The sequence below is a fragment of the Lithobates pipiens genome, unplaced genomic scaffold (assembly GCF_037356315.1).
Source record: "Lithobates pipiens isolate NorthernLeopardFrog02 unplaced genomic scaffold, aLitPip1_a1.2 Scaffold_8, whole genome shotgun sequence".
NCBI classification, from domain to species: domain Eukaryota; kingdom Metazoa; phylum Chordata; class Amphibia; order Anura; family Ranidae; genus Lithobates; species Lithobates pipiens.
The window spans coordinates 208,427,603-208,445,734 of record NW_027507903.1 but is presented as its reverse complement, the minus strand read 5'-3'; the positions used below and the strand labels follow the sequence as shown (position 1 = coordinate 208,445,734).

The following is an 18,132-nucleotide window of genomic DNA, read 5'->3' as shown; positions in this document are numbered from 1 at the left end:
TTTCGACTATAGCAAAGTACTAAAGTAGTTTAAAGTATAACTAAAGGCAAAACTTTTTTGTCGGCTTTTTATTGCTGTCTGTGCCCCATTAGGTAAATTCACCCTCTATTTGTCCTGTTTACAACTGTCAGTGAAAGTAAAAGAAAATCAAAAATTTTGCTTTAGTTCTACTTTAAATTCACTAGCAAGTTAATTATACATATATTGATTATTACGTATTACTGTAGCATTTGATCATTTTATCAGTAGACCTGCATGCTAGAAGCAAGATTATTTATGAGCTTGATCACAAAAAAGATAATTTCTTTCTCTGATCTCTTAAGTATGTTGCAAGAAGTATCATGTCTCATGCACCCTAATCTATTGATGGCCGTTGACGGTTTGTGGCTTGATATGGACTTCCTGCTGTGGCTATTGCTTGCAAGATGCATCTAATTCTTCCAGAGCTATATATATATATATATATAAATTACTGTATATGCAATGATGATTTGCTATGCATAAAATATTTAATTAATGCACTCACAGAATAAATTAGTAAAAGTTATCTCGTCTGTGCAAACCTTTGTATTAACAGCAATATGTTCTTGATTCTTTTTTGGCTAGATCTTAACGTGTATATCGGGGCATAAAAATTTTAAATATATATCCTGTAGAAATACAATGTCAGTTTTACTTCAAGGTTAGCATTGTGTTCAAAACCCTCTGACAATGTATTATAGTTTCCCTTTTTAAAATGCATTAGATAGGGAACAATGTTTGTGGGAAGGAGTTTGTATCAGTTAACCATAGTGACATAGAAGTGTCATCCCATTTTATTTGATATGGAAAGAGAGAGAGGTTTATTTGGGATATATATATATATATATATATAATTTAGACAAATTTAGACGTGCGATTAGTTTTGTATGTATCAAAAATTTGTACGAATTTCCGGCAATGGTTCCCCATTGACAATGTTTGCTGATGACAAAACGTGTCTGGAGGAAGGCACGTAGTGCTGTCATCACACAATTTGAGTAGGAGGACAGGCTCTGCTTGTTTGTGCCGGCAATTTTTTTTACGCATTAATATTATCTTACAAATGTAAGTGTAATACTTTTGTTTTAATAAATTTGATAGTTAGAATTTATTATATTATGACCTGTTTCCTTCTTTCCTGAGCATCATTTTGAGTGTATACTGACGTCTTGGTAGGACAGAGGAAGCAATCTACCTTATTAGATTTACCGGTACTATTGGGGTCATCCACAAGCTTAAAGGCCTAGGCTGGGCTAAAGCCACCTGCCCTTTATGCTTGCCGTCCGGTAAGCAGACTCTACAGCTACAGTGATCCGGCACTCTTTTGTGTTTGTGTGTGCACACTGTAATGGTTTTCAGGTTTTAAGAGGCTCCATTATTAAATTTTTTTTTTTTTTTTATATTAGTTTCTGTGGACTCATTACTTTGAGACTGTTCAGTGCAGCTTATTTATTGTATTATTCTATTTAGAAGTGCGATTAGTTGCGTACGAATCGAAAATTCATCCAAATTTCTGGAAATTCGTACATTCTGGAGGATCTGAAATTTTTATGCTACCGAATTTTGTACAAAATTTCATTTACGAATTTCGGATCCAAATTCCTTTACAACGGAAACGTGACTGATGTTTTGTTGACCAATCAGAGGTTTTCTTCTGCTGCTGCTGCTGAGTGAGGGTTGGGAAAATTACCTTTTTTAATATAGGAGTGGGAGACTGGTACTAGTAGTCGATGGGAGATTCAGAATTGGATAAAATTAGATTGTTCGTTAATTACGATTATTTGTTATGATGAAGTTAAAAAACCCAGGAAGTCAGCGCAGCACAGGGATGGTGGGAGCCCCTCCATAATGATAAATTCATCATAACGAACATTCGTAATTGTTACGCAAAGTTAACAAACCTAACAAATTCGTATTTGGTATGAATCCAAATTGAATTGACGAACACGAAATATGAATTCTAATACGGAACAAAACAAATTAATTGATTGCGCACATGTCTAATATGTGTGTATGTATTGGTGTATGTGTGTGTCGCCCCCCCTCCTGCCACTCTCCCGCGCCCTCCGCTGCTTACCGGAGCCGTCGTAGCGGCGGAGGCGATCGGGTCCTGTCTGTGCCTGGGTATAGAGACGAGTGAGGCTAAGATGGCCCCCACTCGTCTCTATACCATAGGAAGGTGGAAGCGACGTCAAAACGTCACTTCCACCCATACCTCTTAAAGGCACATTTTTTCACCCACCCACCGTCTTTATACATCGGTAATTTGAAGAGGAATATCGGCTAGCTGCCATAACCCCGGTATCCTCTTCTTCAGCAGGTGGTCCATGAGATCACTTAAATTGGCGGCGGAAGAGGGGCTCCTCCCGCCCATGCTCCGGTGCCCTCCAACGTTTACCGGAGCTGTCGGTAGCGTCTCCATGTCTCCCTAGCCTGACATGGAGACTAGTGAGGGGACTTTACTGTTGTCTTATTTTTTCAATTAAAAAAACTGTATTTTTTCCAAAAAAAAAGTGCTCTTCTAAGACCAATGCACAAATATGGTGTGACCAAAGTATTGCGATAACTAACTGCCATTTTATTCTGTAGGGTGTTAGAAAAAAAGTATATAATGTTTGGGACTTCTAATTAATTTTCTATGAATGTATTTTTGTTTGATGCTCTGACTCATACCAATGTATGACCAAGATGTAATAATGTACTATACTTGCATATAAATATGATTTTGATTTGTGTTCTCCCCTTACTTTGTTTTTACTATTATCAATACTTTTTTTTTTTTTTTTTTTTTTTTATATTTCTACTGCACTACACCTGAAGAAGCGGTGCAGACCTGAAACGTGTTGACCCATCCTAAGAACTAGTGCACTGTTTATTGTAATGTATTGTATGCAGCTATGTTGGTGCTGCACTCTTTTAAACTGTATAAAATAAAAGGATAGTCTTTTTATTAAAAAAAATTGTTCCCGTCTGAGTGCATTTAAAGTCCCAAATACACCCTTTTTAAAATGCAGTTGAAATGCATGCATCTAGAGTCATGGAAGATGTATCTTAGAAACTGTCAGCTACAAAATACAACTTGTCGCTGCCTTTCTTCCCAGTCCTTCAGAGCATCCATTCTGCATGTATAGCCCTGTTGATTTCAATTGAAAGCCTGTCCATACCCTCTTAAGCTTGTTAGACCATCTGTTAAAGCCAGTAAAGTTTTGGACTATATGCTTTAGGGGCTGTAATATGAATATGGAATGCATAGTGCCAGGCAAGCTGCATAAGGAAGATTTCTGCAGGTTTGTGACTATGGAAATTATGACTTGCTACAGAAATAGTGGGGAGAGGGACCCAATGGAGGAAGTACTTTTTAACGTGCCTTAACATTCAGTTCCAGCCCAAAGGTAATAATTTGTTGTTGGAAAACATATTGGTTTAGCCACAAAAAAAGATTTGTGACCTGCCTACCTCTGGCTAGTTTACAGCAATCTCAACATGTCAGTTTTTGTGTGTTGAGCTGCATTGCATTAGACAGCCCTTTCAAAATAGAAGCTTTGCAACTGTACTTTAATGTATGTTGCATTTCTTCTCTTTTGCAGTGCAGCTTACTGTAAAGCTCAGCACAGGTACGTTGGGATGCCATTCAAAATAACTGGCACTGCAACACACCAACATGCATACAGTGCTTGTGGGAACATATCTAAGCAGAATGTAATGCTGGCTATACTCGTATGTCTTAAATTTCCTTCTTTCAATTTTTGATTGTAAGATTTTTTTTAATTTTTGTTTATTGACTTTTTTACAACACATACAGTACAACATGTACCAACATTTATAATAGATACCAGCTATCCTTGCTGGGGTATAATAAGCTCTGTGTAGAATTTTAAACTGAATGAGCCTATCTCTGGCCAGAGTCTGGAACAGGTGATCCCACATATCATCCCAATCTTACCCCCCCCCCCCAAAATCCTGTTACCAGTGCACTTCATGTATCCTTACATTTGTTTGGCCTTTCCACAAATAATTTGTTGTAAACTGCTGATAACGGTTTTTGTAATTCCTCAGCTCTAGCATGTCTGAACTGAACTGTCAGGAAAGCGTGTCTTAACTGAATGTATCGGCATAAATACCAGTTGGGAAGATTATATTTATCGTTCAGTTGGTTAAAGGTGAACAATCTCTTTCCCCCTGATTGTAAGATATTTTAACTGTTAAACAACTGGACTTTTCGACGGACTAGGTCCGACGGTCTTTTCGGCGGCATTCCGACTGACTTTCTGAACGAACGGACTTGGCCACACACAAGCACACCAAAGTCCAACAGATTCGAACGTGGTAACGTACGACCGGACTAGAATAAGGAAATTAATAGCCGGTAGCCAATAGCTGCCCTAGCGTCGGTTTTCGTCCGTCCGGACTAGCATACAGACGAATGGATTTTTCGACCAGACTCAAGTCCATCGGGAAGATTTGAAACATGTTTTAAATCTAAAGTCCGTCTGATTTTGAGACAGTGAAGGTCCGATGAAGCCCACACACGATCGAATTGTCCAGCGGAGTCGGACTTAGGCCGTCAAAGTCCGGTGCTGTGTACGCAGCATTATAGAACTCCTAAAACGTTTGATAAGCTTTATCAAAGTGCAAGCTTTAGTAGGGTCTCTGTCCAAAGTTTGGTTTCATTTATTTGTCATTTTAAAGCTGCTTGCCTGAGATGGCAAAGGATTGCATGTGGATTTCGTTCTTTATTTTAGTGATGGGTTGTTGTAGACTACCGGAGCTACACAGTATTTAGCCTCGGTGGAAGACTGCTAAATGGTTATTATAATAGAGTTCACTATTAAACGCTTATGGCACTTTCTGTAAATGACATCTGCATAAACCGTTCCTTGTGACATCTGAGTGTGCTCTTTATACAGTTTGACAGCTGTCAAGTTGCGCCACTGTTCCCTTTAGGCTATCATTTGCCTAAAAGTGGGCAAAGCTGTTGAAACGTGCGTGTGTTTTTTTTTTTTCCTTTGTAACCAACAAATTTTATGTAGAATTTTTATTTACCCATTCTGTCAACTTTTGTGAAAGTCCGTACCAGTTTATTGCCAACTGCGCATTAGTCAATGTCTGTTGTAAGCAAGGGGTAATTTTAGGACAGCATTAAAAGAACAATTTACTTCCAACATCTAGACGTGTGAGGGTACTTAAAAAAAAAAAAGAAAAAAAAAGTCTTCTACACTCAATTTTATGTGTGACGTGATTACAGGTTTGTAATATTATCTAAGAATATTGGGATGTACTCAGGAGCTGGGCAACCCTTCACTGCGATTGGACTGCAGTCACACATGTGCATGCTAAAGGTCACAAAACTCCTTGGACGTAAATGCTTAAGTTAGGTATAGTATACTATGGCTAATATAGTATCTTAATCGTATAGTACAGGACAAAGGCTTGATATTCATAGACCCTGGGTTATAGGCTGCTATCTTTAGGTTATTGGACACTAACAAAGCTTTTTGAGGACATGGCTCCCTGGGTGTCCCCCTATAACCCTACCCCACTCTGTGAGTCTTCAGTTTTTTCTGTTAGTGACTTAAAGGGGTTGTAAACCTTTTTGAGGTTTTTCACCTTAATGCATTCTATGCATTAAGGTGAAAAAACTCCTGTGATGCAGCAGCCTCCCAGAGCCCCACCTTTTACTTACCTGAACCCGGTCTTTCCATCGATGGGGATGAGCACACCAGCTCCAGCCGGAGTCTCGGGTCCTGATTGGCTAGATTGATCGCAGCGCAGCCATTGGCTCCAACTGCTGTTAATCAAATCCAATGATGCGGGCGGCGGGGGTAAGTCCGGCTGTCTGTGTCAATGGACGCAGCAGCAGGACACAGGAGGGTTGCCAAACCCGATGAAATTTCTCATGAGTGTCTGATAACATGGCAATTTCTCATTGACCATAATGTTATTCATATGATTTTTGACTGCTTTGAAGCTAAGAGTAGGAGTTTCCCTGGCTTTCTCTATAGTCCATTTAGTTGCAGTAAAGGGGTGCAATGCAAATTGTCATTCAGGGCAAAATAGTTTATCGATGCAATCCTTTCTTTTATAATTTTCCAAAATTGGGTATTTTATTGTGTTTGCCCTAAAATTCATTGCAATTTTTTTTTGCCTGAAGCTATACATTTGATAAACAGTTTCGCAAATGCTGTGTGACTTAAAAAAAACAATTCTAAAGTGTTTGCTTTCAGAAAATATTTATTTGTTTAAGTAATTTTCTAGCAAAAAAATTTTTTAATGTGTGTGCAAAAAATCAAAAACTTGCCATGGATGCAAAGTGGTTAATTTCATCTTTTCATTTTTTGTATGTTTTTATTTTTTGTATTGAAGCATTGTTTTATCGAGCTGCAAGGGTACCAACAAAATTGTCCAAATTTGTGTTTCAGAGATCTTTTGAGGTCTGTTTGCTTTTCCACTTCTTGTAGGTGAACTACGGTGTATATATTCTGAAACGTAGCAAAGTAAAATGTGCTGTTTTTATAAATGAAATGAAACTAGTTGGTGTTCCATAAAGAAGCACAGGGTGTATTCCTACTAAATGGCATCACTCCTGATCTGGTACTTTGATGCACAAGTGCAAGGTGCAAGGCTACTGCTGGTTCATTGCTGTTGCTTAAGAAAGGGGATGTCTTCCCCCCCCCCCCCCCCCCCCTCTTTGTGGCTTTGGTGACAAAGGAATTCCTATTTGAATTACTCTGCTTTATCCAACCCCCCCCAGCCTTTGGTTAACAGCAGTCGGTCATTGCAGTGTCCTGACGTCATTCAGTGTGTGCATAAGCTGTGCTATTGTCTTATGAGAGTAGGGCTGTGGACTGCAGTATCTGGTTTCTGCTACCTATTTCTGCCTGGCTGCATCATACAAGAGACACACACATTGGCCTATGCGTGCCCATTGGATTGAAAAGGGAAGCTGATGATTTTGTCTCTCCGTCAAGAGGCTTGTTTCTATGTGAGTGAGAGCGCTCTGCAGAGAAAGGTATCTGGCAGCTGGATAGCTGGGACTGCATTGTCTGCCTGTATGAAAGCTTCCTAGATTTCCTCCCTCGTTTCATTCTAATTTATTAAACCCTCATCTGAGGCCAGCCATGTTTGGTACGGAATCGTCATGTAAGTACATGGATTTCTATATGCTTGTTTTTAGCCAGTGTTTTGCTGTGTCTGTGCAGATCTGTGGGCAGTTCTCTATTCAATGAATAGGATGTTCAGTTTGTGATTTATTGCTTTTCTTTAGCCTGTTTGCAAGCTTCTAGGCAGTCAGGCGGATTTCATCCTGTGCTTGATGCAGAGCTTGGGAGAGAGCAGCACTAGTTCTCCCACCATCTATTGACACAGAGAGACATGTCAGTGATTCCTCAGAGGCACTAATGGATACATCTTTACATATGGTTTTCCTAGCTTTCAGCTCCCACATTCCCCGCTTGTCCTTTGGGAGGCATGCAGGATGAAGATGTTGATGGGTTTTAAATAAAATAAGGTCAGTCTTGACACCTGTCCAGAGACCAGTGCCTGGAAAACCATTGCTAATACTAAGAATTGTGATCTTTGGTAATCCTTTAACTGCCTAAAAGAGGAAGCTGTGTATGAGCATACGTTTTATTATCTGTAGCCGTTATCAAATGCAAAAAGTAAAGCAGCTGCGGATTAGGTTTATGTAACGCTGTATACAACATGGGCCAAAGTGCTTCCTTTTCTACACATGACCGCTGAAAGCATATGCATTTAGAAACTTGTAGTGTGAGTGTTTTTTGAGTGAGACACGTGTTTCATGCTCATATTTAGCAAGAAGTGATGCATGCATCCTCTAAGCAGTAAATAGGGATGTTCTGTGTATGCTGGGGAGCTAGCTGTATGGACCTTGAATCCATAATGATCCTGGAGATAAAGTGCCATTAAGAAGGTTCCCAGTCTGGCAGCCTGCTGCAGGGACACATGCAGGTGTGCTCAGCCTATTGTGTGCTCTCCGCTTTACACTCCTCATTAAGTCGGTGACCTTGCCACATGCTTGTCAGAGGTTTCACTGAAATTCTGATATTTCAATTTAAACTGCCATGAAATAACCAGAACTATTTTCACAACGGTATTCTACAGAAAAAATGTGCAAGTAGATTGTATTTCCAATTTATTCTCTATTTGCATTTCTCTGTAATATGTGGGTAGTTCCTGTGATTGTATAGTCATGTAGCATGTGGGAACAAGCATGTTTAATCTTCAGACACGCTTGACACGTGTGTGTGTTTGTTTTTTAATATCTATCATAACGTGCAACATTTTTGGAGATTTAGGTTTATTAAAATCCCTTTATGCCTGGTGCACATGATGAGAATATCGGATGAATGATCGTCCTTTTTTTTTTTTTCATGCTTGTCTCATATGCATAGCGTTTACTAAAGTTACAAAAATTCCGGTACGATAGAATAAATATTTGGAAGTGATGTATTGTATTTGTATCAGGGTGGATTTGATTTAAATCAACTCCATTTTAAATCATAATTTTTAAAGGGCAACTGTCATCTCTGCCCCACAGCGGCTCCTCCTCTGACCCGCTGTTGACTCGCCGACAGTCCCGTTCACTTTGATGGGGCGGCTGGTTATGTGGCAGTGACACAACAAGGTGAGGGATGTGGCAGCAGCAGGTGGGTGGATGCCCACTAACAGGTGCTGCCATGATGGATCTGAAATGACAGGTGGTCTTTAAATGTAAGGACTTATTCTTGCTGGTAGTTAGAATTTTTAATATTTGCAAACACATTGAAGGTTTCCTATTTAGAATAATAAGCTGTTGGGTTAGTAAAACAGCGCTATCGGAACCAATTCAATCAGTTTGTAGTGTACATAGATTTGCAAAACGGGATAAAGGAATATTCCTGAACTTTTGTTTTATCTCCTGGTTACTGGGAAATTGTGTGAATGGATCAATGCAGTGCATGTTATCTCAGCTTGCAGAGCTTGGATCCATTGAATGGGTTTACCAAAAATGTAAATATTGCAGAATATACAGCCTCATGCTACATATTGAGCTCCATTTTATGCTGAATAAACTCAATTATTAATGTATATTAAGTAGAAAACAATGTTTTTGATTTTTTACTTCAAAAGCATTTTATTAAAATACATTTTTATTTAAAACAAACTGGAATTTCTATATATTATGGAAATGGCACCATATTTTCTGGAGATGTGAAGGCCCCTCATTATTTTTTTTTTTATTTTTTACTTGATTCCAATGCCTAGTACACACATTGTGATCATCCGATAATCTCATCATTAGAACATAGCTTTCAAGAGCTAATCATGACAGTTCACGCAAAATTTATTCAAAGGGACAAACACCGAAATGTTTTCTCATATGATACCATAACTACCGATTTGCGTTTTTTTTAATCGGTACAGTATTCATCCGTAAAAAATCGGAAAACCAAGACTATGCATGCTCAAAAATGAAAGAACACATTACATCACTTTCAAAGTTGTTTTCTGTTGTATGAGAATTTTCGTAACTTTGGAAACCTATTGGTTTTTGATGTGAGACTAGAATGTAACAAAAAAGCCAAAAAACGGACAATCATTCCTCTGATAGTCTCATTGTGTGAATGTCTTACATTTTCAAGCCGTTTATCACAATCCGCACCTGCAAGAAAGTTGCCCATGTGTGCCATTCATTGTGATTTCTGATCTATACTATCAAGGTATTGTACTTGGCTCTGCAGGGAAACACCGCTACAGAGGATGTTCTAGCAATGGCTGCCTGCACAATTGCACTTACTGTTACATTTTCTTTAGGTAACAGAATCTGTGCCTCTAAATTGTGGGCATTTCCATTGACAGTGCCCTGCCATGCTTTATCTGGTGAAAGGGTGTTCCCTTTATCTTTTGCACATAGCCTGTCTGTGGCTTTATCAGAAAACTATCTGTTTTGCTCTCAGCTGCTTGCTGCTTTTGTTTCCATGGCTACCAGATTACCAATAAAGAGGAGGGGGTTGCTTTTTGCTCATTCTAGCATAGCAGCAGCGAAAGCTTGAGACTAGCTTAGCTGTGAAATGTAATACCTTTCATTTGATTACAGTTGTTAAAGGCTCAGAAGGCCCTTTTAAAATTTTTTTTTTTTTTTTTAATCGAGAACTGATGACCTAAAGACGAGACTATGTTACCCTTTATTTACATTTACTGTGTGCAGAAGTATTTTAGGTCCAAGGTCTTTGTTTTTACAGTAACCTGGCATACTTCAAAGTATTTCAATGACTAAAAATATATGCTTTAGTTTTAGAATGCCATTGAGTGGATGTGTAAGCTCTGAGGAAAAGAAGTAGTCATAGCCAATAGAAACAGACTGCTGTTATCCGATTGGTAGCATCGAGAAATGCCTTTCGTTTTCTTGTTTTCCTTTTTGGTCTTTTTTTTATTTATTTGTGTATCTTCCACTGTTAGAGATGAGCTTCGGGCAAAAAGTAAAGTACATGGATGGTGCACATAAATAAGAGCTCTTTTACTAAGTGCGGAAGGATTTGTGTATCCATCCTTTCCTGAGATGTACCCAGTTCTGGGACATAGCTCAGTCCCATCTAGCAGGGCATAATAGCTAATTATTCTCTAAGGGCTTCACATAGACAGGGCAGTTTAAAACCTCTTCTGAATGCTGGAAACTGAGAGCTGATAACCGAAATTGAAAAACGTCCATTTTACAGCTTTTACATACTGAGTTTATGCGAGTTTAGCGGCAGTTATGAGTATTCCAGGTTAGAAGTGTTAAAGATAACCGCAGGAGACCCTCCCAAATGCCCACAATGCATGAAAACCAAGTATTCTTTATTTCAGCCATTCTGTGAGAGAAGAGAGCACCGTGTGCTTGTAGATACTGTAGCTGTCTTTTATTGTTTGTGTTTTCACTATGGACCCCATCATGGCCATGTGTGAGGAAATGCTCTTGATGTTGCTGAGGCTCCGAAGACATAGAAGATTACCTGCATCCATGGACGAGTCCAGTAGTGACGAACTCTGGTCCTCTCACGCAATGTGGTGAAATGTGTGTTTGTTTGTTTTTTTTCAACATTTTTATATGTTCAAAAATGATCAGAAATGTTTTCTCCTAAAAACTACTATAAACGACTGGTACGTGTACACAGAAGATAACATAGAGCAGACTTCTGCTGAAAAAACACACGACTGCTCCTAAACATGAGGCAATGCAGTTCATTAGCACGTACAAGTCTTTTCAATGTCCCTAGCTTGTAACTGAAAAGCAAAAATGGCATGCTGGTCTCGCTGCCACCCCACTGTCTCCCCCTATCAGCATGCACCATAACGTAAACTTCCCTCTAATGTTTGTACCTATAGGTAAGAATATAATAAGGCTTACCTATAGGTACTGTAAATATCTCCTGAACTTGCACCTTTTTAGGAGCTATTTACTGTATACTGCGCCGATGACGTCATTGGTGCATGTGCTCTGAAGGAACGGCCGCCGCTGACGTTTCTTCAGAGCCCTGTGCCATAACTCCACGCGGCTCCCATGTGCATGCGCAGGAGTGAGGCCACGCGGCTCCGGCCAGTGACAGAACCGGAGTCCACAGACCCGGAAGGAAGACTGGCGAAGATGGGTACGGCCTCCAGTGGGGGAGACGAGGGCTTAGTTTGCAGGTTTCACATAATGTGCTAGTATGCAATGCAGAGTTTACGAGTTTACTTCCTCTTTAAGCCAGCCATAGATGGAGAAATTCTCTTTCCTGCAACCACGGTTTGTCAATCGGTGTAGATGGTGGAGTCCATCCTGTGGAGCCATTCTGTTCTCCTGGTGGTGGGGGGGAGAGGCATCCCCGCCAGGAGAACACACTGATTACTGCTAGCGGCTATAATAGCCACTAGCAATAATCGCATGTAAAATCCTACAGGCTGGTTGTACCCAAGTTTATCAACCAATAAACTTGGGTACAACCAGCCTGCCCATACAGTAGATATAAAAAGTCTACACACCCCTGTTAAAATATCAGGCGTCTGTCATGTAAAAAAATTAGACAAAGATAAAAAATTTCATAACTTTTCCCACCTTTATTGTGGCCTATAACCTGTACAAGTGCACACTCTTAAAATAATACATTGTTGAATTGCTTTTTGATTTCATTACAGCGCTAGTTTTTGAGTACGAGTCTATCAGCATGGCACATCTTGACTTGGCAATATTTGCCCACTCTTCTTTGCAAAAACACTCCAAATCTGTCAAATTGCGAGGGCATCTCCTGTGCACAGCCCTCTTTAGATCGCACCACAGATTTTAAATTGGATTCAGGTCTGGGCTCTGGCTGGGCCATTCTAAAATGTTAATCCTTTTCTGGAGAAGCCATTCCTTTGTTGATTTGGATGTATGCTTTGGGTCGTTGTCATGCTGAAACATGAAGCTCCTTTTCATGTTCGTTTTTTTGCCAATATTGACTGGTAATTGGAACTTTTCATAATTCCGTCTACCTTGACTAAGGCCCCTGTTCCAGCTGAAGAAAAACAGCCCCAAAGCATGATGCTGCCACCACCATGCTTTGCGGTGGGTGTGGTGTTCTTTTGGTGATGTGCAGTGTTTTTTTTTTTTTTTTTTGCGCCAAACATATCTTTTGAAATTATGGCCAAAAAGTTCAAGCTTGGTTTCATTGGACCATAACACATTTTGCCACGTGCTTTTGGGAGACTTCAGATGTGTTTTTGCAAAATTTATCCGGACTTGGATGTTTTTTTTTCGTAAGAAAAGGCTTCCGTTCTGCCACTCTACCCCATAGCCCAGACAGATGAAGAAAACGGGAGATTGTCGTGTGTACCAAACGGCCAATACTTGCCAAATATTCCTGCAACTCCTTTAATGTTACTGTAGCAGCCTCTTGGACCAGTTTTCTTCTCATCTTTTCATCAATTTTGGAGGGGTGTCCAGTTCTTGGTATTGTCACTGTTGGGCCATATTTTCTCCACTTGATGATGACGATCTTCACTGTGTTCCATAGTATAGCTAATGCCTTAGAAATTCTTCTGTACCCTTCTCCTGACTGATACATTTTAATAATGAGATTCCTCTGATGCTTTGAAAGCTGTCTGTGGACCATGGCTTTTGATGTAGGATGCGACTAAGAAAATGTCAGGAAAGACCTACTAGAACAGGTGAACTTTAAGTTAATCAGAGGCACTTTAACCACTTAACAACCGGCCCATAGCCGAATGACGGCTACAGAGTGGTTGCTTAACTCTGGGAGGACGTACTATGACGTCCTCCCAGAATTCCACTGTCGCGACTCGAGAGCATCTGTGACCCGGCGGATCACGGTAAACGGCCACTCATCACGGCCATTTACCACGTGATCGCTCCGTCCGGGGTCATGTCGTGACGCCGGTTCCTCCCACTTCGCTTGGTACAGTGGAGGTGACAGCAGCGATCTGGGCTGGATCTGTAGTGCCCACAGCGCTACTCACCGACAACCCCGCAATACCCAGCAATGCCCTCCCAATAATCTGCAATACCCAGCAATAGCCTGCAATACCCTGCCAATACTCGGTGATATTCTGCGATACCCAGCCATGCTCGGCCATGCTCAGCCATACTCGGTGATACCCTGCAATACCCAGCCATACTCGGTGATACTCGGCCATTCTCGGCTGTACTCGGCTCTGTATGTGGCAGGCTGTGGAAGTCTCGCACATGTGGTATTGCTGTACTCAGGAGGAGTAGGAGAATCTATTTTGGGGTGTAATTTTTGGTATGTACATGCTATGTGCTAGAAATAATGCATAAATGGACAACTTTGTGTTGAGAAAAAGAAATGCATTTTAACCACTTCCCACCCGCGGCCGTCATATGATGCCCTTGACATTGTGCGGGGATATATCTGCTTTTTCAGCCGGCGATTCCCTACACCATAAGAACGATCATAGCAGCTGTTCCGCTGCTTGATCGTTCTTATGGGAGGAGAGAGGGGACGTTGTGCTTCTACCGACTCGCCAATACGATCGAAGCCAGAATTGTTTTTTTTTTTTTTATTTCAGGCTTCCCAGTCTAAAGGTGAGATGTGGGGTCTTATTGACCCCCATATCTCACTGTAAAGAGGACCTGTCATGCCATATTCCTATTACAAGGGATGTTTACATTCCTTGTAATAGGAATAAAGGTGATTAAAAAATGAATTTTTGGGGAAAAGTGTCAAACTAAAATAAAGTAAAATCAACAATAAAAAAAATGTTTTTTTTTTTTAAAGCGCCCCTGTCCCCATGTGCTCGCATGCAGAAGCGAATGCATATGTAAGTCCAGCCCACATATGAAAACGGTGTTCAAACCACACATGTGAGCGAGAGCAATAATTCTAGCCCTAGACCTCCTCTATAACTCCTAAACATGTAACCAGTAAAAAAATTTAAAGCATCGCCTATGGGGATTTTTAAGTAGCGCGTTTGGTGCCATTCCACGATCGTGTGCAATTTTGAAGGGTGACATGTTAGGTATCTAGTTACTCGGCGTAACTTCATCTTTCACATTATGCAAAAACATTACTGTTTTTTTTTTTTTTTTTCCAAAAGAAAACCCATTTGAAAAATTGCTGCACAAATACCGTGTGAGATAAAAAGTTGCAACGACCACCATTGTATTCTCTAGGGTCTTTTCTAAAAAAAAAAAAAAAAAAACATATATAATGTGCTGGGGTTTTATGTAATTTTCCAACAAATAAATTATGATTTTTACATGTAGGAGAGAAATGTCAGAATTGGATGTTGGGCCTCTGTACGTGGCCACACTGTGTAAAAGTCTCACACGTGGTATCGCCATACTCGGAAGTAATAGCAGAATGTGTTTTAGGGTGTAATTTGTGCTATGCATATGCTGTGTGTGAGAAATAACCTGATAATATGACAATTTCGTGGAAAAAATTTTAAAGGAAAAAAATATTGATTTTTGCAAAGAATTGTGGGAAAAAATGACAACTTCAAAAAACTCACCATGCCTCTTACTAAATACCTTGGAATGCCTTCTTTCCAAAAAGGGGTCATTTGGGGGGAATTTGTACTGTTCCGACATGTTAGGGTCTCAAGAAATGAGATAGGCCGTCAGTACTTCAGGTGTGATTAATTTTATTATTTTTATTAAAGATATGTAGTAGTATAAATTTTAGCTAAAATGTATGAAGTAAAATTACTAATCTGCTAAAGTTTATAACCGAAACAAAGAAAAATTCCTTTTTTTTTTACAGAATTTTCTGTCTTCTTCTTCTTTTTTTTTTTTTTTTTTTTTTTTTTTTTTTCTTTTATAGCACAAAAAATAAAAAACCCAGCAGTGATTAAATACCACCAAAAGAAAGCTCTATTTGTGTGGAAAAAAAGGACACAAATTTCATATAGGTACAGTGTAGCATGACTGAGTAATTGTCATTCAAAATGTGAGAGCACCGAAAGCTGAAAATTGGTCTGGTTATTAAGGGGTTTTAAGTGCCCAGTGGTTAAATGATGGCAGGCAAGTACTGGCTCCTTTTTAACATGAGTTTGAATGTGCACTGCACTTTCTAACTGGCCTACTGGCCTAGTGGCGGAGGGAGGAGGGAGGCGAACTTCTGAGGGACATCGCTGTGGCGCAGTCTCCCAGATGTGGGGATGGGTACCCCCCCACCCCCTTAAAGGTGCCAAATGTGGCACCAGATGGGAGGAGGGGGGAGCAGATAAGCAGAGATTTCACTTTTGGGTGGAACTCCGCTTTAATACTGAACAAAGCTACATCCCCAGTTATAAGAGGGTGTGCACACTTATGCAACAACAATATTTTTATTTTTACCCCCCCCAAAAGATTTCAGTTATGTTTTTCAATTGAATTATACAGTTTATAGGTCACATTAAGGCTGCATTCACACCTGAGCGTAGCGTTTTCAAGCGTTTTTTACCGCGAATTTGTGCAGGGCAAAAGGTCACCAATGTTAAAAGAAGAAAAACGCCCAAAGCAGCCCGATTCGCGCGTCAAAAAAGGGTCCGGAACTTGTTTGAGCTTCAGGCATAGGGCTTCAGGCGACTTGGAGTGGAGATGTGAACCATCTCCATTGAGAATAATGGATTTTTTCCCCTCCAGCGTTTTGTAGCTTCAGGCGTCAAGCTACAAAACGCTCAGGTGTGAATGGGGTCTGTAGGTGGAAAAAGTTCTGAAATTACTTTATCTTTGTCTTATTTGTTTATGTCACAGAAACCTGCATTATAACAGGGGTGTGTAGACTTTTTATGTCCATTGTACATGGTTGGAATCTTGGCCGGTTCCTACTGAACCAGCCGAGATTCCAATGGTCTATGGCCAGCATTACACTGCAGCACAACTGGTTGGCTCCTTGATTTCCCCTCTTGCAATCTGAATGTTTTACAGGGGATTACAAGAGGCTGATGCCAGGTGCTTATACTGCTTGCATATAAAAAAAATATATAATTTTATGTTTGAGGGGTCTCAGCCATGTTGAGTTTTTACAGCCGCTTTTATGAGCGGCGTTTGCAGCTTAAAAATGCCTCTCCATGTTAGTCTATGGCCTCATGCCCACCATGGCATTTTTGAACTATAAACGGCATAGGCATTTTTAAGCTCCAAACGTTCTGCGGCGCTAGAGCTGTAAAAACGACAAACATGCAAAAAAAAAGCCGCTTTGCCATTTTTGAGCTCCGGCATTTTTTTATTTATTTCTGTGGCATTGTGGTTAATTTGGGAGTTTAATGTAGCCGAGAGATTTATTTTTCTTAAACACTACTTAACGCTAACTCGCATAAACGCTAATGCAGAACGCTGTAAAAATTGCGTTTTTAATGCTGCTTTTTCCACTTTGATGGCGTGAGGCCTTTAAACATGTGGCTTTATTATTTGGATAGATTTACTGTCCTGTTTTTCTTTTTTGATTAGAGATTTGCAGTTATGTTTTATAGCTTTTACCTGTCTTGGTATGGAAGTTTTCTTTCTTTCATGTTTCTTTTATCACTTCATATATTGACTAATTGACTAACCCTCCCTCACCCCATATCCTTTCAAATTAGGAACAGTGGCACTTGGTTGCAGGAAAATAATTTGCACGATTCCCCCATCAACACAGACCGTGTTGACAGGGGGATCCCTCCTGCTGAGCCATTGTATTCAAATGTCAGACAGTGATTATCACTAATGGCTAAAACAGCCACTTGCTATAATCGGAAGCAGATCCGGCATGCTGGTTGTACCGAAGTTGATTGATGAACTTGGTACCTTCAGTCTGCCCATTAATGGTTCAAGATTCAAACCGTGTATGGTCCTGCCTAAGACCCATACAAGAAAGTATCTACAAATAACCATGCTCCACTCCGGACAGACTGCAAGAGAATTTCTACATCCAGCTTTCTTTCTTTCCAGGCCCGATTTCTCCTCTCTCCACCCTTTAAAATGCTCTTTATGCCCTTTTTTCCTCGCAATATTGTCTTCTCTCCTTAAACTCTCATTCTTTTACCCCACATTTCAACCTCCAGGACACTGGGACATGTGTGATCACATAAATCTTGTTCCCTCACCCTTCTGATTCTCCTAACTTCTGGGGATATTTCCCAAAATCTCTGCTCTAAATTTCATCTGCACATCTGGCACCCTTCTTTTATGGGGCAGCATCTGCAATCAACTGGACTCGCTTACCTAGACCCAGTCAATAAAAGGGAAGTAGAGTGGGAATCCTTCATTTTCCTCAGGTTCTTTGAGGAATAATGTGATTCATCAGCCTCCTGTGTCAGTGTCACACTTCCTTGATGACTTCCTGGGTTCTCTACTTTCTCTCTTCTGATATACCAGCTATCTTTCTTGGTTAGTTTAACAGCCCTGTTAATGTTGATGCACCAGCTACCTTGCAGCTTCTCAACCTAACCCGACCTTCTAGCCAACACATGTAGACACATACTCAGTGTGTTGGTAAGGCAGGCCATAGAAGATGATATTTTCGCTAGATTCCCCAATCGATACTGACTGTGCTCCCACGGAGCCATTGGGTTCTTCTGGCAGAAGGGACAGTGATTATTGCTAGCAGCTATAGTCACTGGCAATAATCTTATCCGTGTCAAATTTTCAGGATAGTTGTACTTTTGTACAGT

The 18,132-nt window shown here is 40.2% G+C and overlaps 1 protein-coding gene across 7 annotated transcripts in view; it reads left to right on the top strand.

The window, feature by feature from the left end:
• ST7 (suppression of tumorigenicity 7) overlaps positions 1-18,132 on the top strand; it is a 249,405-nt gene that overhangs the window by 28,255 nt on the left and 203,018 nt on the right. The window contains exon 1 of one of the 7 annotated variants that reach the window (XM_077471740.1): positions 6,828-7,161. The exons of the other annotated variants lie outside the window; for them this stretch is intronic. Within the exon in view, the coding sequence (XP_077327866.1) occupies positions 7,140-7,161 (22 nt within the window). The 5' untranslated portion in view covers positions 6,828-7,139. Of the gene's footprint in view, positions 1-6,827; positions 7,162-18,132 lie in introns of those variants that run through there. 7 annotated transcript variants of the gene reach the window in all.